We start from the raw sequence: 27,734 nt of genomic DNA on the forward strand, positions 1-27,734 counted from the left end.
ATACTAAATCTTGACCAAAGATTTCACAAAAAAATCTAACTTGATAATAACAACACTTTATTTTCAATACCTTAATTTTTTTCCTTCATTCTACCAAAAGTAATAAATTTCCCAGCTGCAAAACAATCTTTAATTTTCCTCATACCATAATTTTGCCAGATTTTTAGAAAATTATTTTCCATAGAAAATGGAATGTCTATTTTGAAATAAAGATGTTCTTCAAGACATTAAACCTCTTCCTCCCATCTCTTTATCAATTTGATTCCAAAATTCAATTTAACAAAATGACCCTAGTATAATAAACTCTATATCCATTGCTAACAGTAATAAGATACAGTAGAATATTTGTTTTGAAGAATGTCTATATTGTACTAAGTATTGTGAGTTTATTGTATGTTGAAAACCATCAAGTCTTTTGAGATGTATTGTTTCCAATCAACAATCAGACAACAATGTAATGCTTTTCATACAATCTGATAGCACAGCAAAAGTCATATACTCAAAAATGCAGAAAATAATGTTTCTTCAAGGAGTGATCTGGAGACAAACTTCAAGAATGCTATCACACCAACAAGGAGAGAAATGCAAGACCAGCTTGGCAAAAGCAAAAATTCATACAATCAGGATTGGATACTGTATGTGAAGCAAATATAAACAAAAGCAGAATATGCAAGTCTGATTAGTAAAGTTTACTCCAAAATTTTGCAAGTATATCTGAAATAAATGATTTCACAAAATTTTGAAATCTATCTGTACAATTTGCAGAGTTAGCTGAAATTGCAAGCTAGCAATTTTAACTACTTCAATTGATGCCAAATCTGCAGTATTGTGATTTTAGTCAAGGGTTCACTAAATGACAGAGTATGAGTGAGAAGAATGAATCTGGATGTACAGTGCTTATATTCAATGCGAGAAAAATGTTATTGGACTTGCAATATACAAGAGTTACATTTCAAAAGTTCCTGATGGATTGTCAACACAATTACCCTTCCAGAAATCCATGCTGACTTTGTATAATCTTATTAAAATGACACAGAAAATAAGTTGAGGCCTGACCCTGAGAGTCATGATCATATTGAGTGTGGGTCAAGCTTGAAGGGTCAGATAGATTACTGCTGCTCCTAGCTCCTGTGCTGATATTTTCCAAGTATTCAGTATCACAACCTTTTATAATGATCACTACTACTACCAGTTTCCCCAATATATTTTCCCCATTGTACAGGGGTTATAGGTCCAATTAACTGACAACCCCTATACATTTTGAAGGGTAGGAAGAACTGGAACACCTGTAGAAAATCCACACACACAGGGAGAACATTCAAGCTCCTTAAAGATAGTGCTGGATTCGAACCCAGGTCGCTAACATTGTAATGACAATGTTCAACAAATCAGTCTGCCTCTGTCCCTCCTCTTTTAAAAAAATATGACACCTTTGTACCTGTAGACACTATTCTATTACTGGAAACTAATAATGCAACCAAATTATCAGCTTTCGTTGTCATTAATTTCTCCATCAATTTTTTTTAACCAAACACTAATTTTCTTTGGTTTCTCACTTTGACCTCCTACACTGTAATAATTCTTCTATGAGGAGGAGTTTAAAGGAAGCACATTAATTGGGTATGTGAACAGAGGGGGAAAAAAGGCATATGCTGGAAATGTGAGGCATGTTACTGGAAATATGAAATAAAAAAGAATGCTGACATTTTTTGAAAATAAGTTGCTGTAATTTGAACTTACATTAAAGCTCCCAGAACTCAATATTGAATTCAACAACTTTAGAAAACAAGACATTCCTTTTTATGTGAGAATTTGCCAGTTCTGATGAAAGGTATTTCATCTCTGGACAGATATTACCCTATCTGCTGAATATTTTCTTCATTGAATACTTTCTTTAAACTCCTTGACAGATGAGATGCACCTTCTCAGAGTGCACCAAAACCAATTGTGTCATTGTCAACTTCAAGTTCAAATTTACTGCCATGTGTACTGAGATGCATCAGGAAGTTTGTTTTGTGAGTAATCCAGCAGCAGGAAGTAAAAATGAAGTCAAAGGAAGTCAATGATCTGAGCTACATTCACAACCCTCTGCAGTTTCTTGTAGTCTTGGCCAGAGTTCGTGCGCCATGCAGTGATGCACCTCGATAGGATTCTTTCAAAGATGCATATGTAGAAGTTGTTGACAGTCGCAGGTGACATTCCAAATATTCTTAAGCTTCTGAGGAAATAGAGGTGCTGGAGCACTTTCTGGGCCATCATGTTGACCTGGGTGGATCATGAAAAGTTACTGGAGATGTTTACCTCTAAAGGCACACCACATAGTAGATAGACAAGGACCACTAAGGCTGTTCCCCTGAACCCCACCCATCTTCTGAAATGCTATGATCAGCTCCTTAGTTTTGATGACATTGATGGAGATGATGTTGGCTAGTACCAAACCTCTATTACCTATCTCCTTTCTAAATTTCAATCTCATTGTTTGAGATTTAAAGATGGAGCTAGAGCAATAATTCTGTTTTTCTCTCTTCACAGATGCTGCAAAACCTGTTCATTGTTTCTGGCATATTTTGCTTCCATTAACTACTGAGTAACTAATTTACTGGGTACCTCAGTGTTTCCATTGCCCAGGAGAAGGAGGATTCTATACTTGTCTGATGAAGTGCTTGACCCAAGAGGATCCCAAACACATCTAATATTATACCATTCAACATAGTTTCTTCATGTTGCCATGAATTTCATTCACAAATACTTTAATGTCTCTCTCAGAGAACCTCTGTATTCTCTCCATACCCTTTCAAGTCTTTCTCTCTCTTTCTCTCTCTCATTACAGCCATAATGTGATGCCCTTGTCTATCTACTATGTGAAGAATGCCTTTAAAGATTAACAAACTTCTCAGTTTGTTGCATGGTAAACCAGACATGCAGCCAGTGAATACAAACGGATAATGCTTTAACAGGTCTTACTGGATAAAAATCATGTTAATGATTTAGGTCATTGTTGTGCAGCCAATTTCACAATCCTTTGATGAGCACCTAATTTAGTGCTACCACAACAAAGTTTTAATAGTTCAAAATTATGACGCCTAATTTCCAACCAACAGATATTAATCACATTTTATTTACACTGGCAATCACTTGAGCATTCCCACAATTGCCATTTTGTCTTTGAAAAACAGTAATGGAACCAGATTATTTTCATACACCAGATTATTTTCATACACCAAATTATTTCAGACAGATATTCTAAGATAATCAGAATGTTAACTGCAATAATAGTGATCATGGTTGTATTTGCTACTAGCAAGGTCTTAAGAATATAGTTCCTGTTTGATTACATTTGGCTGCCACCAGGGGGCTGACACAGAAGGGGAGACTGCTGTATGAGAGCTATGTAATGGGGGCTTCCAGCCTTATGGCATGCCTCATGGGCTTCTTACAACAACTTTAAAGTAAAGAACCTTTTCCTTCATCCATGTGTTGTCCAAGAACTCACACATACGAATACAAGATGAAACATTAACAGGTACACACAGATATATCAAGGTTGCACGCCATATTCATTTATTATGTTCATTTAATGATTAGAAATAAGACATTCTCTCCAAGCTTCTTCCAAAGGTAGGCATATATTAAAGGTGCTAATCAAATATTGCTTTTTTGTGATGTAGGGGTTATAATACACAGTTGATTTTACACATAAAATCAATCATATGGCACTTAGGAGAAATTTAATGCATAAACAGAATTTCTAAAACGATTTTTTTCCTGTACAAAACTATAATAGGCTTAATTTAGAAATTTATATTCAGTTCTAGTTGCTCAACAAGTTCAAAGACATTGAAGTTTTTGTTTAAGTTGCGGGTGACTTATAGTGCACTCCATAATGTTTGGGACAAAGATGCTTTTTTCCTTTATTTGCCCTTATGCTCTACAGTTTTTAATTTGTAATCAAACAAATTACGTGATTAAATTGCACATTCCATATTTTATTTAAGGTTATTTGTATACATTATGGTTTGACCATGATGAAATTACAGCACTTTTTATACACAGTCCCCTTATTTCAGGGCAAATGTTTGGGACATTTGGCTTCACGGGTGTTTATGATTATTCAGGTCTGTATAATTGCTTCATTGGTGCAGGTATAAGAAGCCTCGGCTTTCTTACACACTTTTGATCAGTTTTGTGGACTGTAGTTGCCTCTTTTTCAACATGAGGTAACAGCTCTACTATTGTCACGTAATACTACATTTAGAATATAACATACATAAAATTATTTAAATGTCTACCATAAGGCAGAGATTTGCCACTTGGTGCAGCACCCCTCACAGAAACCTGGCATTCCTGAGCGGTCTCCCCTGAGCCTGCTTAGCTTCCGAGATCAGACAATCTCAGACGTATTCAGGCTATTAGACTTCGACCAGACTATTAGGCTTCTTCAGGCTATTAAGACCAGAGTTATGCCAAAAAAAGTCAAAGAAGCCATTATGAGGTTGAAAAACAAAATAAAACAGTAAGAGACATCACTCAAACCTTAGGATAAACAAAATCAACAATTTGGAACATCATTAAGAAGAAAGAGCGTACTAGTGAGCACAGTAATCGCAAACATACTGATATTCCAAGGAAGATTCCCACTGCTGAAGATCAGAAACAGTTTTCAGGAGACAGGTATAGATATGTCAATGACAACTGTCCACAGAAGACTTCATGAACAGAAATACAGAGGCTACTCTGTTCAATGCAAACCATGGCAAAGGTGATATGCTTTTCATCTTGAGTAGTTCCTTTAAGTCTCCAAACTTTGCTCTTGCCATCACTCTGATACAGATTAATCTTGAACCCTTTTCATGGAGTAATGCCATGTTGCAGCTGGCTGAACATAGGAAAAGGTGGACTTGCCTTTGTTGGAGAAGGCCTATAAGATTGCTCCAGCATTGGTTTTATGGACAGCAGAGTCGGGAGCTGTCCTCCGGAACTGAGGGAGGCGGGGCGAGAGGTGCAAATCCGTGAGGTTGAACATACATGCTGAGCAATGGCTGACTTCATTACTCATAATCCAGCTGGAACCGCTCTGGGAAATGCAGACAGCCATTGATCCCGCAGTAAAAAAAGAGGCTCACCCCATTGGGTCCACCACACTCTTGTGTGGCTCCTTCCAGTTCAGCACAGTGAAGGAATGAGGGGGCAGAAAGTGAAAGGGAAGAGGATATATCCAGTAGCAGGAGGGAGCACTAACCCCAGCATCAATCACCGTGGGAGCGCTGGTGGTGGCTTCTGGGACAGGAGCTGATGACATCATCAGCCCAATCCTAAGCAGCCACCTTCAGCGGCAGTGCCTTTATGGAGGGAGCCAAAGTGACTCATTCCACCTCTGGGACTACACCTCTGGAAGGATCAGAGTCTGCATCCAGCATCCGCTGTTGCCGTTTTTATAAAGGCAGGTGCAGCAATGTAAAGGCAGAGAATATCCACCTTTATATTCGCTATTTTTATGACTATAAAACAGCCTTTGGTCTCATCTGTCCACAAGACCTTTTTCCAGAATTCTACAGGCTCTTTTAAATACTTCTTGTCAAATTGTAATCTTACCATCTTTTCTGTGGCTAACTAGAGGTTTGCAACTTGCAGTGTAGCCTCTGTATTTCTGTTCATTAAGTCTTCTGTGCACAATAGTATTACAAGCTCCGGTTTTAGTAAAGTGGGATTATCACTGAAAGGGATATTATAGACAGGAGGAACTGAATGCTCACAGTTAACATTTAACATTTCACACAAGCACAACACAAGTCACAGCCCAGCGATAATTTAATATATTGGAAGAACTGTGGAAAGGTTTATCACAGTCTGTTCCACAATTTGATACATTTGCAAAGACAGTGATTTTGCAAAAGGAGAACCATCCTGACTGCTAAAGCAGCTGAAGTAGCTCAGCCATTTTTGTGGAATTCAGAGCAAAGCATACTCTGTGAATGACTGGGTCTTTTCGGTGGATTGACCTGTGCCAGGAGGGTCTTTATGGGAAGCAAAGTGCTTCATTTTGATTGTGACTAGCAATGAAGTTACTTGGAGAGACAAGTGCCAGGTCTTGGAAGTTTTGTGGAGGCCACACAATTCAAGTCTTGCCTACAAAGAACTAGAAATGTTATCACCACAGCTCATGTAAATGGACATTTAATGGTTTAAAATTTAAACACTTTCTGGTTAATTGTCTATTGCTTTGCTACTCGTTACTCGTGATTCATAACAATAGTCATTGAGAGGGCTTCTGATCTGTCTGACATACCTTCGGGGATTTTTCTACATTATGATGAGAATTCCTGTCAACAGCAGTGGAATTCTTCCTTGGAATACCAGTCCCTTTGTGATTACTGAGCTTACCAGTATGCTCTTTCTTCTTAATGATGTTCCAAATTGTTGATGTGGGTAACCCTAAGGTTTGAGCAATGTCTCTTACTGTTTTATTCTTGTTTTTCACCCTAACTATGGCTTCTTTGACTTTCATTGGCACAATTCTGGTCCTCATGTTGAAAAATGGCAACTGTAGACCACAAAGCTGATCAAGAGGTTAGAAGCAAGCCAAGCTCTTATACCTGCACCAATCAAACAATTAAATAAGTCTGAGAAATCACAAACACCTGTGAAGCCAAATGTCCCAAACATTATGGTCCCCTGAAATGAGGGGACTATGCATAAAAAGTACTGTAATTTCTACAACCAAAATGTATAAAAATAACCTTGATTAAAATCTGGAATGTGTACTTTAATTATGTGTGAATTGTTTAATTACAAATTTAAAACTGTGGAGCACGGAGTAAATGAAGGAAAAAAATATCTTTGTCCCAAAAATTATAGAGGGCACTGTCTTTCAAATCACCTTGAAACAGATGCATAGGTCATGTGTTAGTCATTTTAGAAAAATGGAGATACAACAAATTGATCTGAATAAAAACAAATAAAAGAATGTTCTGCCATTGATAAAGGTGAATGGTGATTTTTTTTCCCAGAATAGGGGAGTCTAAAACTAGAGGCAATATATTTAAGACGATAAGGTTAAAAAAAAATTTTTAAAGACAAAGAGCAACGTTTTCACAGAGGATGGTGGATATATGAAATAATTTGCCAGAGAAAAAGAAGTGATGGACACATTTACAATGTTTAAGACATTTTGACAGGTACATGGATAGGAAACATTTAGTGATATTGGTCAAATTCAAGTAAATGGGATGAGTTCTAGTAGACAAATTAGTTTGTGTGGACCAATTGGGCCTGTTTTAATGCTGAATGGGACTATGACAATACTCAGCAAGTCAGGCAGAAAAATTTATGTTTCAGGTCAATTACCATTCATAACTTCTTTTTGTCAGATTTCCTATATCTGCCATTTTGCTTTTGGGAAGTGAAGGAATTAAATTGTTTTTAAATGAGAATTTTTTAAAATAGAAATTGTGAAAGGATTGGAATCATGCTTGGCAGGTGCACAATGGTAAAATGAGGCAGAATGTCAAGTTCATGGACTCTTCAACAGTAAAGAATATTGCATTATCTTAAGCAACTCGCTCATATATAACCAGCTTACCTCACAATTATCAAGAAACACTTTCAAACAAGGGAAAGTAGAAACACTGCAGATGAAAAGAAAAATGTTTAAGTTAGAAATTATAATAGATTTTGTAAATCCTGGGTCTTAATTATGAGGTTAACAAAAACGTAAGAATCTCTGTGCACAGTGAGAGGTAATTTAGTCTTCCTTTCTCTATTGGCTCCTTGAAAGAGCAATTCTCCCAGCGTTGCTATCCACTTTTATCTCGAGAGGAAAATCTGTTTTTCAAGTTGGTCCAAAGGACCTGATTTCGTGACTATGATCCCAAATATCTTTTGAAAAGGAGACTAGGCTCCATTTCCATTCTATAATGGACTGATTTAACAAAGAAGAACAAAATCATAAATGACCAATAACAGCAAACAATGAAAAGATGGATATTTTCAGTCAATTTTCCCCTAATTCTCTTTTTTTTGTATTCAAAACAATCTCAAATGACTCCTCTCTTAAATTCAATCATATCGTTTTTGTTGTCCTTTGAAAAAATGGAACAAAATTGCTACTTTAGCTAAAAAATTCTTAATAGCCCAGAACTACGGAACATAAGTCCTCCTGGAAAATATTCTCAAGCTGCTTGATAGGCTCCACAGCCCTCAATCAGTTCTGTCAATTGCATCATTTTTAAAAAAGAAAGAGACGTGAGCAGCACAGTTGGCATAGCAGTTAACTTAATGTCATTACAGCACCAGCAATCGGGACCAGGGTTTGAATCCTATGCTGCCTGTAAGGAGTTGGTATGTTCTCCCCGTGTCTACATTGGTTTTCCCCAGGGGCTCTGGTTTCCTCCCACAGTTAGAAACATACCAAGGGTGAAAACTGAGCGGCACGGACTCATGGGCCAAAATGGCCTGTTATCGTATGTCTAAAATATTTTTAAAAACCTAAAAATATTTGAAAATCAAAACCACTACAGATATAGAAATCAAGATGAAGCAGAAAATGCTGGAAACATGATTATCAATTTGTATTCTGTGAGCTTTTGTAATTAATGACCAAGTCATCCATTATAATTATATTAATTGAGATACTGTGCCACCAAAAGCAAGCAATAGAAAGATTGGATTTCCAACAATACAATACTCCCTCAATCCAACTTGTCCACACTGACCAAGTTTACTTTGGCTAGTCACATTTGCCTGCAATTGGCCCACGTGTCTTGAAGCCTTTTCTATTCAAAAGTCTAAATGCCTTTTAAACATTGTAATTGTGCCACCCTCTGTGATGCTTCGTTTATTACAATAAAGAAACTTAGGTTATTTTTAAACAACCAGATTTATTAACTAAAGCAAACAGCACTAAGATAGAACACACACAGACCAGACCTCATGTGAATCTACCCAAGATGCCACATTCACCAGATGCCACACACTCCATCTCTGACTCTTTCTGGTAGCACTTTATCACTACACCCTCAACTATAGCAAGTCCTCACTTAACGTGGTTAATACATTCTTGGAAAGTGCTACTTTAAATGTAACAACCTTAAACAAAATCAATTTTACCAGTAGCACAATGATAAAAACCAGAGTTAAGTTCCTATGATTTATTTATAGTCACAAAAACATCATGAAGCTTCTAAATAATTACCAAAACACTTCTAATATTAAACATTGAAATAAATGTGTGCTATACTGACATTTAAGAAAGATTAATTAAAAACAAATAAAAATTATTTAATCAATTTTAGTGAATCAGTGAGTGATGGTGGTCGAAGTAGTGGTGGCTGGTAATGGGGAGGGAGGTTATTGGGATCCTGCAGAGAAGCAGCTTGGTCATCATCATCACAGAAAGTGAGGGTGGAAGTGTGGCAAGAAATTCTTGAAGGACCTGGTGTTGCCTCAGGTTGGGATGGAGTGATAGATGGTATTGATAGTCAGGGTGTTGCTGATACTACAAATGCTCAAACTTCTTGATTAGCTGGGGTTTTAAAAAACATGTTTGTTGTCATTTTTTTTCTTTTCTGTATAATTCCTTGTTGCAGTTGTATCCATTCATTATCATCATGCTTGCATCTGCATTTTTTTCTCTTTGAGGATCTTTCTCAGTGAAAATACCCATTGCTTTATCTAACAACTGGAAAGCCTCAGACAAATCTTTAGTTGTTAAAATTCATGATTTTTCTGCTTCCTCAGTTTCATCATCTTCCTCAGCACATTGCTAGAAAGTTCCATGAGTTCCTTAATAGAAGTGTGGTGTAATATTTTATTCTTTATTTATATATTTTTTCTAAGCAACTTTATAACAAAACAACATTGAAGGAAATTACATTATTCAAGGTCTTCTGTACATTTCACCCTTTGTGTGAAAAAGGTGCCCTTCGTCCCCTTTAAATCCTTCCCCTCTGACTTTAAATTTGCACCTTCCAGTTTTAGACTTCCTTTCCCAACGACAATTCACTTTATGATTTTATTTGCTCCTTAATGGTCACACTTCAGCGTACAATGCTCCAGGGAAAATTATAACTCAATCTCTCTAGTCCTGGTAAAATCCTCATGAATCTCTATTGCACTCCTCCCAGGTTAATTACATCCTTTCCATAACTGGACAACCAGAATTGCTCAGAATACTCCAAGTGTGGTCTCACCAACATCATCTACTGTTGTAACATGATGTCCTAACTCTTGTACTCATTTAATGTCACGAACATATCTTGTACTCAATGGCCTGACCTATAAAGACAAGTGTGCGAAATGATGGGTACCAGAATTGCATACAATACTCCAAGTTTGAAGTGTCATTGCAAAAATGCTAGATACATACATGTCCTGTTTTAAGTAATAAACAAAACAGGCTTCTGGTCTTTCTAGCAGCTATTTCAAAACACTGAAGTAATACTAGAATTGAAGATCACATCAACCTTCAGTGGGCATACCTATGTGGAACAGTGTAGTGTCACAGAGCTGGGAGTTTGTGCAATCTGGTTACTATATTAACCACAATCATTTATATATATATAATAAGAAATATTTAAAAAATACAAAATATATTTCACCTTGTTTTTTCTCCAAGCATTCCATTTACCTGATTGAGGAATCTTCTACAATCCTGGAAAAAAAATAAATTATTTTCTCTGCCTCACCCAGAACAGACATCTGCAGCACAGTACAGCACTTTGGCTCACAGTATTGTGCCAACCTAATAATATATTCTAACAACTTCAGGTATTCATTGATGGAGCACTGATAAATGATTGACAACATAAAAAAAAAGCTGAAATATGCATGAAAGGCTAAGGACAAATCACACAGTCCATTACTGTGATGTTATTTAAATAGGATATGCCCATATCTTTATATTAGTCCAATTTATTGATAACATGGAAAATAACAAAAGATAAATATTATATGGAAATATGAACAAAGCTCTATTTTAGAAAGGAATCATGAAAATAGTGCCAGAATAAAGGTACAATTTCAAGTGTTCAGTCTTTGAAAGTTAAGAGATCAGTTTGTAAAAGTACTCCAATATCTTGGTGACTCTGAGGTTACTTTTAAACAATGTTAAGTCACTGTCAGTTTGGAAGTGTTTCCTTCAGATCAGTTTTGTTAGAAACCATCACCTACAGCAACATAAAAAATGTTAAGTTTAACAAACTTAAAGTGAAAATTACAAGATGGTGTAAACTAAAATTAATATATGAATGATTCATATCAAACATATTTCAACCCAGCTCTGGAAAAATGGCTTGTGAAGGGTAGCAGAAATTTATACTTTGAATGTAGTGCTAATTGTCTCATTTTCATCTCATGCTCATATTGCACTGACCTATATAAACCTACTCCATAATCAATCTAACCCTTCCCTCCCTCACAGTTCACAATCCCCTCCCATTTTTATTACATCTATGTACCTATCTATAAGTCTTTTAAATGTCAAAATAAGAATTTAATGTCACGAACATATCACAAAATTTGTTGTTTTGTGGCAGCATCACAGTGCTGTAGCGGGGTCGCTACTGCAATAACCAGGTTATAGCTCATGGTTATAACTCCTGAGCTTTTGCTTGAAACTTGCAGAGGAAAGAAGAAACGCACATCGACAGAGTGTATTCAACACTGAATTTATTCGGGGCAGCTCTGCCTTTTACAGTGAGCCTGGCCATATCACCACCAGGGCGTGGCTTGAGCAGGCCAGCCAACAATTGGTGGGTTTCATCATCTAGGCCTCCTGCAATCTGCTGGCAGTGGTTGGCCAGTTTCACTATTTCACTGGTGGCCTATGGAAACTGGCATCTCAGCCCGTTCAACATCTATTTCGGTGTTGGCCCAAGGAGCAGGCCACGGGCCGCTACATGACTCCCCCTCCTCCCCACCAAACCAAGATCTGGCAATCAAGCCAGAGTTCTTAAGAGGTCAATCCTTGCGCCATGGGGTCGGATGGGTGATGGGCTGGTCAGAGTATAAGTAGGCCAGTTTCAACCGGTTGATGGTAAAAGTCTCCTCTCTGCCACTAATCTCCAGAACACAGATGGAACCGTTGTTTCTTATGAGTTTCTCATAAGTTCTCTGGAGAGATGGCAGGTGTGCCCCGCGCCAAATACATACTTAAGTTGGCTAATTCCTTGAGGATGTACATGTGGGGCTGGCCGTGGGGGCCAGGGTGCCTAAGCACTCACAAAGCCGGGACAGTGTGGTCACAGAGGGCTCCTCGAAGTCCTCAGGGTCTGTTATAAATTCGCTCAGTAGGACTCAGTGGAGGATGCCTCGAGGTCCTCCTTGGATGTGGCTCAAATTCCAAACAGGACCCAGGAAAACTCAATAGCCCAGTTAGGTCCATTCAGCTTTACCATTAAAGCCACCTGGAGGTGTCTGTGGATCCTCTCCACCAAACCATTGGCCTGCGGGTTATACGCCTTGGTGTGGTGGAGTTGGGTCCCCAGGGCATGGGCTAAGGCAGTCCAAAAATTAGAAGTGAATTTGGCCCCCGTCTGAAGTGTGATGTTCGGGGACCCAGAAACGTGCTACTCAAGTGTTGAGTAGGGCCTATATGCATGCCTCTGTGGAAACCTTCAATAGTGGCACTGCCTCGGGCCTTCTGATTACCCAGTCGACCAGTGTGAGGAGGTAGCATGCTCCTCTGGACACAGGTAGGGGCCTCACAATGTCAATGTGCATGTGGCTGAACCAGAGATGTGCAGGTTCAAATTTCTGTGGGGGGGGGGGGGGCCTTGGTGTGGGTCTGAATTTTGGACAACTGGCAATGAGTTCAAATCCTGGCCCATAGCGCAACCTCTTTGCGGAGGTTGTGCCAAACATACCTGCTCGCCACCATCTTAACAGTAGTCCTGATGGTGGGGTGAGCCAAGTTATGGACTGAGTCGAACACTCACCTCCTCCATGCAGCTGGAACAACAGGGTGAGGTTTACCCACCGAGGTGTCGCAGAGCAGTGTGTGATTGCCAGGGGCGATCTGGACATCCTCCAGGTGTAAGCCAATAAGCACTGTTCGGTACGCTGGAATGTCAGGGTCTGCTTGCTGCACCTCTGCCAGGGCCGTATAGTCGATGCCATGGTTAGATAGCCAGCTGGGATCGAGCGTCAGCCACTAAGTGGGATTTACCAGCTATATGCTCAATGTTTGTAGTAAATTCAGAGGTGTAGGACAGGTGCCGCTGTTCACAGGTCAGACACCTTACGGAAGGCGAATGTAAGAGGTTTGTGGTCCATGTAAATTTTGAACTTCCTGCCCTCCAGGAAGTATTGAAAGTGCTGAATTGCCTGGTTTAATGCTAACAGTTCTCGCTCTGTACTTGAGCTCTGGTGGCCTGAGGTGTTTACTGAAAAAGGCCAGCGGTTAACAATGTCCATCAACAAACTGCTCAAGTTCACCCCCAACCGCTGTGCTAGAGGCGTCAGTCATGAGGGCGGACGGGACATCTGTCCTGGGGTGCACAAGGAGAGTGGGATTGGCTAGTGCATTCTTTGTGGCCTGGAAGACCTCAGTGGGCTCTTGGGTCAATTGTAAGTTTTTATTGGGCCCTGCCATGAGGGAAAGAGTGGGGTCATGATGCATGCCACTGTAGATATGAACCAATGATAGAAATTAACCATACCTGCAAACTCCTGTAGCCCTTTCACCGTTGAAGGCATGGGAAAAGAACGGATAGCCTCCACCTTCACTGGCAATGGTCTGGCCCCATACGATCAATTTGATGGCCCAGGAAGTTGATAGTTCCTTGGCCAAATTGCCACTTGGCCAGGTTGATGGTGAGGCTAAAATTGCTCAGCCTAGAGAACAGTTGCCATAAGTGGGTATGACTGGCAGAATGTTGTCGAGGTAGATGATTGCAAAGGGAAGATCCTGGTCCACTGCATCCATCAACCTCTGGAAAGTCTGAGCCGCGTTTTTAAACCTGAGGAGGAATTCAAACAATCCAAAGGGGGTTATGATGGCCATGTTTGGGATGTCATCTGGGTGAACCAGGATCTGGTGATAGCCCCTGATAAAGTCCACCTTTGAAAATATCTATGCCCCCTGAAATTTTGCAGTAAAGACTTGAATATGGGGCAGGGATATCTGACTGGAATGGTGGCCTCATTGAAGTGGCGGTAGTCACCGCATGGCCTCCAGTCATCTGCTGACTTGGGGATCACGTGGAGGGGTAAGGTCCAGGCCCAGTTCCTCCATTTTTTAAAAATCATCCCTGGCCAAGTTAAGTTTTTTCAGGGGGGAGGCGGCGCATCCTGGCATGAAGGGGAGGGCCTTCAGTCTTGATCTGGTGCCTCACTCCATGTTTGGATTCTGCTGAATGGAAGTGAGGCATGGTGAAGGTGGGGAAATCCGTCAGGATCTTGACAAACTCAATAGTGGCAGTAGAGGTGCACAATCCTTTATCTGGACATCTAAAATCCGGAAAGCTCCACAATCCGGCAAGTGGGGAGAGAGACAGGCGGGGGGGGGGGGGGGGGGGAAACAACAGCAGGAGTCTGGAAGGAGAAGAGTAGAATGGCAGCGTGAGTCAGGCGGGCGAGGGGGGGGGCGAGACCACCAGTGCGAGTCGGGTGGGCGAGGGGGGGGGAGAGACCGCCAGCAAGAGTCAGGTGGGCAAGGGGGAAGAGGCCGGCAGTGCGACTGGAAGGGGGTGTGGGTGGATACAGCAGCACAATTCAGTTGGGTTTAAATCTGGCTTTCCGAAATTTGGAACACACTGTCCCCCAAGGGTTCCGGATAAAGAATTGTGTACCTGTACTCACCAAGTGCAGGTGGGAGTTTATGAGCTTGATGCCATTGAGGGAGAGTAATTGGAATATCCAGGCATGTACCAGTCGATGTCCCTTGAGGTCCCCCAGGAGGGACTGGGCCCTCAGGAAGTTGGCACTTAAAAATGGTTGCTGCACAGCTGCCATGGTGAACTTCCAGGTGAACTGGTGGTCCTCGAAGAAGAGGGGCATGGAACGAGCGCCAAAAGTTCAGATACTGGAGCCGTTTGCTCCTCAGAATTCTTGGCCCATTTTTCCGCAGCAAGTGGGGGGGAAATGACACTGTATTGTGCTCCAATGTTTACTAAGAAGCATTGGCCTGACAGTGATTCCTGGGTATGCAGGAGGCTATGCAGCTGGCCAGCTGTCACAGCCATTAACGACATCTGGCCTGGGTGTTTCCCTGGAATGCGCAGGAGAAGCGGTATCAGAGCTTCATTGTTGATGATAATAACAGTACAGCTCACCGGTGGGGCTTCTCGTTCAGTTGGTCGGTCGAGTGGATAGATTGCTGGTATTCCTTGTGGCCAGGCACTGTTGACGTGGTCTCATCACCTGGTCGATCAAAGTGCAGGCGACCCTCTTCACCACCCATAGCACGCCTGCTCGGGCGCCACCTTTCTGGGGTCCTAGAAATCCTCCTCCACAATGAGCAGCCAGATGTCCTCAGGCAGCCTCTCCAGGAATATTTGCTGGAACAGTGGGCAGGAACTGTGGCCATTGCAGAGAGTGAGCATGTCGCTCATGAGAGAAGATGGTGCCCTGTCCCCGTCCCCCAAACTGTTGATGTGCAGCAGATGGGAAGCAGACTCGTGTTTTGAGAGCCCAAAAGTGTGGGTTAGTAGCTCTTTGATTGCCACATCCTTCTTTGTTCCAGGGGCTGCTGGAGGAAATCAATAATCCAGACTGCCGGGTCCTAGTTGAGGGAACTGACCACGTAGTATTAGCACGTATCATCCTGAGATCCTTTGAATGGCAAACTGCACCTCAGCTTGCTGGAATGACACCCGTGGTTGGGCAGTCCAGCAGGGCAGTTTCAACACTATGGCATTGATTTCAGGTTGTTGCTCCATCATCAGTTCCAAAACGGCATTTGGACCGGTCGGGATCACCACTGTCGTGGAGTTGCTACTGCTACAACCAGGTTATAGCTCACAGTTATAGCTCCTGGGCTGTAGCTCGAAACTCACAGAGAGGAAAGAAGACATGCACGCTAGTTGTGTATTCGACACTGAGTTTATTCAGGGGCAGCTCTGCCTTTTATAGTGAGCTAGGGCTTGGCCGTGTCACCACCGGGGCATGGTTTGAGAGGGCCGGCCATTGATTGGTCGGTTCCAGCATCCGGGTCCTGATTAGCCCCCTGTGATCCACCAGCGGTGGTTGGCCAGTTTCACCAGTGGCCTATAGAAATGGGCGTCTCACCCTATACAAGGTCTTGCTGGTCACTGCGTTCAACAGTCATTTCTGGTGTTAGCCCAAGGAGTGGACCATGGGCCACTACAGTACAAACATTTATATAAACCATCTTACAAAATAAATTTAAAAAGTGCAAGAAAAACTCAAAGTAAGGTAATGGTTCATTAGTAAAACATGAAAGACTGCAGTCACCATGGTTGAAGTAAAAAACAATGCTGGAGAAACTCAGCTGATCAGTGCACTTTAGGTAGCAAAGATAGATATATAACCATAGTTTCAGGCTTTATATTTTGATGAGGGGATTAAGCCCAAAAAATTGGTTATGTATCTTTATCTTTGCTACCTAAAGAACTCTGCTTGACCAGCTGAATCTGTGGTTCCTTACTCGTTCGGGAATCTGATGGCAGAGGGAATGAAGGTGTCCTTGTGCCGCTGAGTACTCATCTTTAGGCTCCTGTACCTTTTTCCCCAATAGTAGCGGAGTGAAGAGGGCATGGCCTGGGTGGTGGGGGTCCTTGAAGATAGAGCCTGCTTTCTTAAGACACTGTCTATTGTAGATGTCCTCGAAGTGGGGTGAAGACTGATGTCTGTGATGTTGCAGACTGAGTTTACAGCCTCTGGAGTTTTTTTCTTGTCCCGAGTATTGGTAATAGTTTTCTTACTACTGACACAAAACTGACTGATCTACAATTCCCAGGATTCGTTCACCTTTCGTGAACAATAGAACAACATTTGCTATCCTCCAATCCTCCAGCATTTGGCCAGGGTAGATGCAATTGGCCAGGGTAGACACAAATATCATTGCCAATGCCCCAACAATCTCTTCCCTCATTTTTTGTGGTAACCTGGGTATATCCCATCTGGACCTAGAGACTTATCTAACCTGATGTTATTCAAAAGCTTCAACACTACCTCCTTGTTAACCTTGGCTTGCTCCAAAATATTAGCCTGATCTATTCTGACATCACATTCGTCAAAGTCCTTGTCCTTAGTGAACACCAAAACACAGTTTACATTAAGGTCCTCCCACATCTTCTCTGCCTCCAGGCACATTTCTGCCCACAGCAACTCAAAAAAACAATCCCACCATGACTTCCTATCTATAGCAGTGACCCTGTCTCTGATTAGCAATGAAACTCCTACTGCTCTTTGACCTCCTTCCATATTCCTTTTGAAACATCTAAATCCCAGAATATCAAGCAGCTAAGCATTCCCTTGCATCAATCAGGTCTCTGCATTTAAGGCAAAGGAGGAAAAACCCAACACCCAACCCCAACCAACCAATTTTCCCTTGCAACCGCTGCAATCGTGTCTGCCTGTCCCGCATCGGACTTGTCAGCCACAAACGAGCCTGCAGCTGACGTGGACTTTTTACCCCCTCCATAAATCTTCGTCCGCGAAGCCAAGCCAAAGAGAGGGGGATAATTCCATGTACTGATCCATTCTCTAAGTTCATCACCCTTATTCTTAATACTTATTTTGTCACTGACAGACAGAATCTACATTGTGATCTGGGAAACTGCTCCTCAATCACGGAGATGATTTCCCTGCACCAGAGTACGGAAACCACTCTGCAATTACCATTGTTGGATTTGTCTCTTTGCTTGAAGATTGTTATTTCCTAGACACACAAAATTTGTGGACTTGTGACTGAAATTCCTCACCATCAATATTTAAAGTACCAGAAATTCAACTGGCTCTTCAGAATTTGTGGTTTATCAGTTGGCATATGGTTTATACAAATTCATGTTGATGAGTAATAACAGCAAATCTAAGCTAAATAGGTCACTGTTGGATGAAGTCAAGGGAATTCTAATCAGGTTGAGATGGTTTCAAGAGTCTTCCAGCAGTAGTTACCTGCCACTACATCTTTAATGATTTTATCTCCATTTTTGAAGCCTTCTGTTTCTTTTTCCAAGATATGGGAGCAGGTTCTGATCGACAAACATCTTGCATCTTTGGATTAATTACCTTCTGTATGTCATTCTCATCAAACTAATTCTGATATTTCAAGGTAGAGAAGTTAAGAGCTGGCTCACAAGTTCTGTATGTGGTGAATGTCAAGGCAATCCATTATATCACTCCTGTAAGCTGAAAATTGGCAGGTTGGAAGGCAGTGTCTAAGGGAGGTTACATTTCCAAGCCTTTAAGAGCTTAGACAATAACTTTCTTGCAGCAGAATTTCTACTGTTATAGGTCAGAGAAGATTAGGCAGTGATCAGTCTCATAGTCATCAGTATGTTATAGGATGGGTGGTACAGACAACCTTGCAGTTTCTTGCTCAATGATAAAATCTAACAGGTGCCAGTGACTCCAGTGAGCAATTTTCCACGAGGCTGTATGCGTGCCTCTCTAATAAAACAGGTTATCCATAGTAACAAAACTCCCACAGAGTTTGTGTTCCATATCCTGTTTGCCAATTACACCAGAGGATTGTGCCTTTTCAACCCAATAGTGAAGTCAGTCAATAAAATCAACTTTTCTCCCTTTCCTATATGACCAAGGATTTTCCCCAAAAATGGAGCAGTAGGTTGCCTTGGCTTCATCTGTTTCTTCTAAGCGAGTTTCTTTTAGGCGAACCAGCCATGCATTAAAAGTCGTCAGACACTAGACTCCCACTCCTTGTAAATTCTCTTCTAATTTTCTCCTCCAATTGGTACACCTCCCTTTGTCTGTTCATTTATTTGGCCACTTCTTAGTCTGCTTTATTTTTTTGTTAATGCCAAAGTATTGAGATCTCATGGAGGGTTATGGGCATTGTGCAGGGAGGTGGGACTAGAAAGGGGTGTTTGGTTCGGTGCGGACTAGAAGGGCCTAATGGCCTGTTTCCGTGCTGTAATTATGTTATGTTATGTTATGTTATAATATCAGAATAATATTATGGACAGTCACTGTGGTGTTGCCATGAGAGTCCTGATAATCCACAACCCAAATTTTATATTGTAGAGTGGAAGTTACCTACATATGGCCTTTTTCAAATGGAATTGCAATTACACTCTACCTATCATATGGACTTGACACAAAAAATAATGTTTATTGTCATATACATTACAATGTACATACTGTATGCACTGAAATTCTTACTTGTTGCAGCTGAACAGGTACTTAAGTTTAAAAAAAGTATACATTAAATTAAAAAGAGATAATAATAGATAATAAATATTCATAGTTATCAAATTGCAAGAAAAAATCGCATAACAACAGTGGAAAAAGCCTTTTGTGGTGTTGGAAGTAGTTTATGATTAATATAGTTAAGGGAGGTTCCAGAGCTTGATAGCTGTTGGAGCTAAACTACTCTTAAATCTAAAGATGCTAGTCTTTCTGAATAGAATAGAGATTTGATTCAATGGAAAAGTGAGTTAAATTACAGACACTTCTCTTCAACAGAAATGAAAAAATAGGGGCAAATCGAAGTAGTTGAGAATGATTAAAAAGGGATGGAAATTATTTTCATCAAGTCAGCCAACCAGATTTACAGCCTGAGCAGACAAAGAATTGTTGGAGGAACTCAGCAGGACAGACCGCATCTATGATCAGTTGACAATCCTCCAGCAATTCTTTGCTCAAGATTTCAGTATTTGCAGCATCTGTATTTCTCAGCTTTATAGCCTATCTGATTTTATTTTCAATTGTAATCAAAACCAGTTCCATTTTTGTGGGTTTATGACAGCATGTAAGGCACTGATCTGGGAAACAACTTATTGGAGAATCAACTGATGTGTTTAAGAGCACATAATAACTGCCGTAAGTGTGATAAATGGAAGAAAACAGTTGTTAAAAGATACACCAGCCATGCTAACATCCAATGAATATCCAAAGGAGCTTAGAAGTTAATGCCCAAAAGGGTTCATATCCAATTCAATCATTTTTCAAACATCAGGAACTCCATATATTCTTATTTAATTTTTCTATTCTTTTAATTAGGTTGTATTTTATAAACTATAGATTTAAGTAAAATACATGTCCTTACTGTTTCAAATTCAGAATCCTTAATTCTCTTAAATGCATCAACAACAAATTCCATGGGAAACCAATTATTCGTCAGTTCTTGTCTCTGAGCTTCAGATGTCATTCTGCACAAACTTTCTGTTATAGCTACCTGTAAATTATAATCTGTAAAACAGAATTATGAATTCACAAACTGAACAAAACATGTGACAAAAGTAGACATTCACTGTAGATTCTAAAAGAGCAAAAGATTCTAATAAGGCTGCTTTATTTTAACTTATGACAACATTTATTAAGGAGTGTGTGGAAAATGCTTTCATTTCCTAAATTTTCTGGATTAAGCAAAAATACATTAGGCTTTTTTTTTCCAGACATACAGCAGGGTAACAGGTCCTTCTGGCCACAAGCCCATGCATCCCAAATATACCAATTAACATACAATACCCATACATTTTTGAAGGGTGGAAGGAAACCAAAGCAACTGGAAAAAACACATGTAGACACGGTGAGAATGTTCAAACTCCTTAGAGACAGTGCCGGATTTGAACCCAAGTCGCTGGCCACTAAGCTAACCATGCCACCTTAATTCCAAAGTAAATAATTCTCCATCACTCTGCAAAGAATCATTGAAGCAGCATGGAAATAAATCATTTAGGCTATCTTGATCTACTACCTCTTTTAAAAAAGCAGTTGTACTTAGTCCCACATCCAGGCTTATTGTCTACGATGCTTACTCTCAGAACTATCTTCACAATCTCAAAATTATTTATGGAATTAACTTACACCAACTTTTAATTAGAACATGTCTGATCCTGACAACTTCCCTTCCTCTGCAGATGGTGTAAAGGTTGCAACGGCATTCAGAGGATTCGCGGCCTAAGTCCTTTTTCTGCAGTCACAAGATCCAAATGGCAGGTATATTAAGCCTCAGGTCAATGTTAAAACCAGGTGGGAAATTCAGTGCAAGTAGTGCTACAAAAGATATTTGGCTCTACTTCTTAAATTATCCTTGCCTGGCATAAGTATAGTGTGAAGGCCTATTCCACTGGTTACCCAAATTTAAATGTCATCAAAGGTACATGTGACCTGAAGATCATCAAGCCCAAGGGGAAGCTGTAAAATCATGGCTTCATATATTGAAATAACGGCCAATTATAATTAACTTCTCCTGTACTTGGTATCAATACAGACAGCCATGAGTTATACCTTGATTTAAATTCCACTAATGTTCCTTTTTCCACACTTAACTAAGAGCTACTGTATTGTAAAATTAAGTCACATTCACCTTACTTATGCTGATGTATGAACAAAAACTGTGTTGAGGGTTCATACAGAGTGATGCAGAATTTTTACTTTGGAATTAGGGCGGTATGGTTAGCACAATACTATTACAGTGCCAGCAACCCATGTTCAAATCCGGCACTGACTGTAAGGAGTTTGTACGTTCTCACCATATCTATGTGGTTTTGTGGGAACCCCATATTAAAAAGAAATGCTGGAAATGCTCACCAGGTCAAGCAAAAATATTTATAAATTTTCTTATTTACCTTTTTTCCTCTCTTACCCACTTCTGATAAAGGGTTTCCAACCTGAAATATTACCATCTGTTCTCTCCATAAATGTTGCTTAATTTACTGAATATTTCCAGCATTTTCTCTTTCAATTTCCATTTCCAGCATGTGCATTTTTAACTTTCATTTCTTATGAGAACCTTAACTGAATATTAGTTTATCAACTATCAAGCACTTTTTGATGGCATCTTCAATCACTTTGATAATTGGCACCAATCAGGTGAGATTGAATTTGTCCTTCTTTTTCCATAGATGGGTCAAAACTGGACAATTTTTCATTTTTTTCAGACAGATGTCAGCACAAGTATATCTCAGGTAGAAAAACTTGCACTCGTGCATTTAAGCATGACTACCAAGATGCTATCAGAACCTACTACAATTTTTGCTTCCAACGCATTCAGCATTTTTTTTTCATATTTCTCACCACAAAGATGGAACAACTGGCCTATCAAGTCTGTGCCATCTCCCAAAGTATTCCAATTTTCCCACTAATTCCCGGCAATTCATCTCTCACATGCCTGTAAATTTCCTGATGATTTGCCTGGCAACCAGTTGCATTAAGAGCAATTTTCAGTGGCAAAATAACCTTCTATTCAGCACATCTCTGGGATGTGAGAGAAAGTCAGAGCAGCAGAGGAAACCCATACAATCACAGAGAGAACATGCAAACACCATATAAACAGTGCCCAAGGTCTTGATCAATCCAGGTCACTGGAACAGTGAGAGGCAGCATTAAATACTGTACCATTGTATATTATATGAGGCAAATTCATTGATGAAAGCTGACTTCTATGTGATCAAATCCATTAGCTATCAGGCATTCACTTGTATCGAGACTATTACACTAAAACACTATAATTTTGAAACTATATAGACTACATGCATCCATCTAAACACCAAATCTGGAAACAGCAAAGTCATTTACAGCCACATTGCTGTTGCAAAGTCCTCCTTATGAAACTTGGAGATTGGTATCTAAATCTGGAGAATAATCACACAAACCAGATGAGCAACAAACTGAAATACTTCTAATTATTGAATGACATCAGATACAAGATTCTCCAATACAATTCTTGGGTTCGCCTGACCACTGACAGGACAGACCACCACAAGTGTTGGTACAATATCAGACTGGCAAGAGGGAGTACTCTAGTGTCCTTAATGCTACCCCAGTCTCACATCATCACGTCAAACCTGGACAAGGACCACCCCACCCCTCCCCCCGAGTGAATTGTAATTTACCACCGTCCATTAGATGATTAATGAAGATTTCACGTTGAACAACACTCAGGTGAAAACTATGAGTGAGAACCTCATAAAGGGTATGACTGCTAGACAGAATCTCTGGCAGTTATATGAATAAAATGAGGGATAAACATCTTGTTCTCATCCTTAGCAAATCTAATTAGGCAAGATGCATCTAGCACCCATACTGTATTTGTTGACACTCTTCAATGGTCAGGAAATTGAGTTCAAGAGCTGTGAAATAATGCTGCAGCTCTATAAAACTCTGATTTGACCATAGTTGTGTTCAGTTTTGGTCCCCTCTTAACAGGAAAGATGTAGATGCTTTCGGGAGGGTTCAGATGAGATTTATCAGGATGTTGCCAGGATTGGAGAACATGTCTTATGAAACAAAATTGACACAGCTTGGGCTTTTCTCTGGAGCGATGAAGGATGAGAGATGACTTTCACCAAAACTAGCAGTTCAAAACCAGGTATCTATGACCACTCCAGACAAACAATTTGTTGAGCTCCTGGGCTTGTATATCTCTTGCTCTAGCAATACTATCAAGCCAGGGGACCAACTTTGTTTTAATGAAGGATCCAGAAGGAAAAGCATAGCCAAAAAGCAGAGTGGAAGATCAGTTAGTTAACCAATTAAACTAATTAATAAGTTTGAAGTTAGTTCCCTAAAAATGATAATCCTGCTACAAGGGAAAATCCAGGAGGTTTCTCACATTCAGGGCGACTACATATGCAGGAAATTCTATCAACCAGAAAAGATTTCAGATGTCACCATCATGCATTTGCAAAACTTAGAGGTTATGTGGCAAACACATGATAATTAGGAAACAGAGAGCTGTTCCTGCATCATAAATGAAAGTGCAAAATGTTTTCCTGTTTCCAAGTCAAAAATGTCGCAGAGAGACTGCAGATTATTTGAAGAAAATATAGGTTCCAAATTGTTACCATTCACCAACCAACCACCGAGACCAACCAACCACTGCTGGTGATCCCTGGGGAGGCTTCCCAGGCCAGTGGAACACTCACTGGCGAATCAGCAGCCTCCTGTCTCCCCAGTCACCAGTCCTCCTGACTCCCGAGTCTCAACTCTGAATACTCCCCTAAGCCTACCGCACACGCACACCAGCGAATTCAGTGTGTGTGTGTGTGTGTGTGTGTGTGTGTGTGTGTGTGTGTGTGTGTGTGTGTGTGTGTGTGCGGTAGTAGGCCAAGGGGACATTTGGCGTCAGGAACTCCATTATGCCAAGGAGAGAGGAGGAGGGAGAGAGAGAGAGATAAGGAAGGGAAGAGGGAGGGAGGGGGAGGGTAAGGAAGAAGGGAGGGAGGGAACACCACTGAGCCTGAGGTCCTTGCTCCTGCCCGGGAGGCCACTCTCCTTGATGACACTGGGACAGGGATTCTTCTGGCTTCTTACGGCAGAGAGATAGTGGCGCGCAGTTTGAGAGGAGATTTGGAGGGAAAAGTCAATAGGGGAAGGTAAAAAAGAAATGGAAAGAGTGAGGGGAGGGAGTTACCTGAAACGAGGAGAATCATCGTTCAAATTTCAGGTCAAGTATTTTTTTTCAACCTGTGAGGTCAGCTTCAGAAAATATTCAGATAAATGAGGATTTCTGATGTGTTTCGGATATCCTCATTTTAAAAAAAAATTTGGATAAATAAGGATTTCGGACTTTATTCAGGAGTTAGATTCCCTGTGCACATTTAAATACATGCATGTAACTTCATAAAGGCTGGAATCAATACAAGGACACACCATTTCTGCTGGGAGAACAGGACATATCCACAGATTGTAATGGAGAAATCCAGCCTGTTCTAGGAGCTGGATTTCAGGCTATTGCTTGATGTGTACTTGGAACTGTTCCCCAAAATTCAACATTAGTCCCAAAATGTTTGTGAAAAGGACTCCATAAGGCCAATTAGACTAAGAACGAAGTTGCCATACAAGAATTGTGTGCCTAAGATGCTGTAGGTAGTTCACCCGGTTGCATTCATTTTTGAACTATATGGCTTGAAAGACCATTTCAAGGGACATTTAAGAAACAACTAAGTAGTATGGGCTTGGATTCACATCAAGGTCCAGAGAAGCTAAGGACTGCAAACTTCCTTTCTGAATGACCGTAAATGAACCAAAAAGGTTTTCACAAGAATTTGGTAATTGGGTCATCATTCTAACAGTTCAAATCATCACATGTGCATCCAAGGTTGGAACTATGTCCCCCGCACGAAAATGGTTCCATCTGAAAAGTGCACAGCCTCATTTAAAGATGGATATAAAGTTACCTTAAACAGTTATTTGTTTCACCCAAAGAAAAAACATCTATTATCTGGAGGTCAAAACAAAATACTTCATATACTAAAATCTAAGCCATTAGCTTTTCAGATGATAGAATAATAATAGAATTTTAAATTACCATTTGCTAGGATTTACATTTTTACTTGCCTCTGAATTTCTAGTCTTACTATACTAATTTAGCCATCTCTAATGGCATCATGCAATACACATAAAGAAAAAAGATCATGAAAATTATTCAACTTCTGCTATCAACATATTTCAGTACCCCTAAATTTCAATTGCTAAAGTAAAAGGTTCCTCTTACCACCAGCATCCAATATCCTTTTTCCAAAATCATTCCTGCAAAATAAGTAAAATTTATTTAATATACATTGAAATTTCAAATCCAAATTTTCTTCGTAATGCCAAGTTAAATAGGATCCAAAACCATGCAAAATAAGCATTAAAAAACAACATGGTCAGATTCTGGTACTTGCCTTGCTCCATAGAGGATATGCAGTATTGCCCAGGGGCGAAAAACAGAATGTATATGTTAGGATATGGGCTTGTGTGAGCATCAAAGGAGCTTGTGCCAGTAATATTAGGTGTTCTGGGTGTTGCTTCTGTAGACAGAATATGTACCCTTCAAGGCAGCACATTTTTCTTTTTAATTTATCATCCCTCTCCCACATTAATCTCTTTTTCTGTGGCCTACTGCACAGTTACCATGAGACCTAATTCAAGTTCAAGGAAGAACACCTCATTTTTCAGCTGGCACACTGAAGTTTTCCGGACTCAATAGCCAATTCTCTAACTTTAGCTGACATGATATTTCTTGTCTTTATAACCAGTACTTTTTCCCCTGCCATCCTTTTTTTTCTTTTCTGTTCTGTGTTTTGTCTGAGCTTCTGAACATGTCCCAGCAAGCTTGAACCATATTAGCAAGTTACAGTCATAGTAACTGATTCCACCAGCTACACTTTGTAGTGATAGAGTTCTGCCACCAGGAATAATCAGAGATGGAGTGTGTGGCACTTTGGGAATGTTGTGGCGTTTTGGACCTGCCTGTGTGTGTTCTGTTCTTTGTGCTATTTGCTTAGTTAATAAATCTAGTTGTTTAAAAAGAACCCAAATTTCTTTATTGTAATGAAAGAAACATAACATGGTACCTGAAGTGGAAAAATACAGAGGAGTGGAAGAAACACCAGAAGTGTACACAGGGGTGAAAGAAACAACTTAGTAACAGTCGATACAAGCAGAGAAAATATGGAGAGTCCAAGATGGCGGCAGCGCAAGCAAACTCACAGCAGCTCCTCCAGATGTGTGCACGTTGTATGTTAAGCTAAGAACCATGCACAATCAACAAGCAGGAGGACTGGACAATTGGAATATTGAGGAACACCTAGAACCCAACAGCAGGACCGGGATACCTTGAGGTGAGGTCAGCTGGCATTGCTGATAAACTGGCCCACTGCTGCAGAAGCGGGCCTCCAGTCCTTGGTGCTGGGTGGCATTGGTGGCCGAGGAAAGGGATGTGATGCGAGATGCGGCTAACAGAAAACGAGTTCAGAAAGCAGTGGCAGAACAACCAGTTTGGAGCTTGGAGGGACGAGAGTCAGGACCCCTTCCATGCAGGTTCTCACGAAGAACTGCAGGACTAGAGAATGTCACGGAGACCAAAGGAGGAGTGCAATGGTGAGGTCGCCCAGACGGACAATGGGACTACTGGATGTAGTAGGCATTTTGGAGAGCAGTGTTGGAGGGAGTCTGCAACAATGATGGCTACCTTGGACACAGTGTGGGGGTTTCCCCTTCTGGACAATGGTGCAAAGTTGCTGAACTCTGCAGAAATTTGGGGTCAATTGATTGGATGGCGGGTCTGCACTGGAAGTATTTGACATTTAAGATCTTGCCGACTATTATGTTGCGGTATTAAGCACTGTTGACTGGTCCTACTGATTGTTGTATTGTAGTAGTCACTATGCAGTAACGAGGGGGGTAATTTTTTAATTAAGGTCCCTTGTGGATTTTGTGTTGTTTAGTGTGTCCTTACTACAAATGTGGTCAAGATGGCTGTGAGGAGATCCAGGGCAGCTTCTTGGGCAGGTAAAGTTGTTAGGACTTGGTAATGTGTTTTGTCTGGTGTTCATGCTTGTTGCTTTGCTTGCTCATGATGGCAGTGCGTAGATTTGCAGCGGGTTCCGTGGTAGGCTGAGTGGCGTGCATGGGTTGTCTTAGTTGGTACTGTTTTGTCTTGTTCGGTCTTGATTGTCAGATTGTTTTTGATTTGGGCCTTGTCTTGTGTTTATGGGCACTGCTCAGGGAAATGCAGTTTTGTTTTTATACTTTGGAGCATGAAAATGGCAATAAAGTGACTGACTCTGAAAATCTCCTGATGCTGTAAAATTGATTGGAAATATTGACCACAAGTAAAGACTGTTTAAACAAAGATTTACGCTGTACCTGCATGCAATTGG

General features: G+C 40.5%; 1 protein-coding gene across 8 annotated transcripts in view; it reads right to left on the reverse strand.

Annotated features, from left to right (window-relative positions):
* The window catches only part of sycp2 (synaptonemal complex protein 2), a 328,877-nt gene that overhangs the window by 221,361 nt on the left and 79,782 nt on the right, over window positions 1-27,734 (reverse strand). For all 8 annotated transcript variants that reach the window (XM_069884683.1, XM_069884685.1, XM_069884690.1 and 5 more), the window contains 4 exons: window positions 25,583-25,617; window positions 20,189-20,331; window positions 10,596-10,648; window positions 7,580-7,625 (listed from right to left, as the gene is read on the reverse strand). In XM_069884683.1, coding sequence (XP_069740784.1) covers window positions 7,580-7,625; window positions 10,596-10,648; window positions 20,189-20,331; window positions 25,583-25,617 — 277 coding nt within the window. The remainder of the gene's footprint in view (window positions 1-7,579; window positions 7,626-10,595; window positions 10,649-20,188; window positions 20,332-25,582; window positions 25,618-27,734) is intronic.

This window comes from Narcine bancroftii, chromosome 6, assembly GCF_036971445.1.
Source record: "Narcine bancroftii isolate sNarBan1 chromosome 6, sNarBan1.hap1, whole genome shotgun sequence".
Classification (NCBI taxonomy): domain Eukaryota; kingdom Metazoa; phylum Chordata; class Chondrichthyes; order Torpediniformes; family Narcinidae; genus Narcine; species Narcine bancroftii.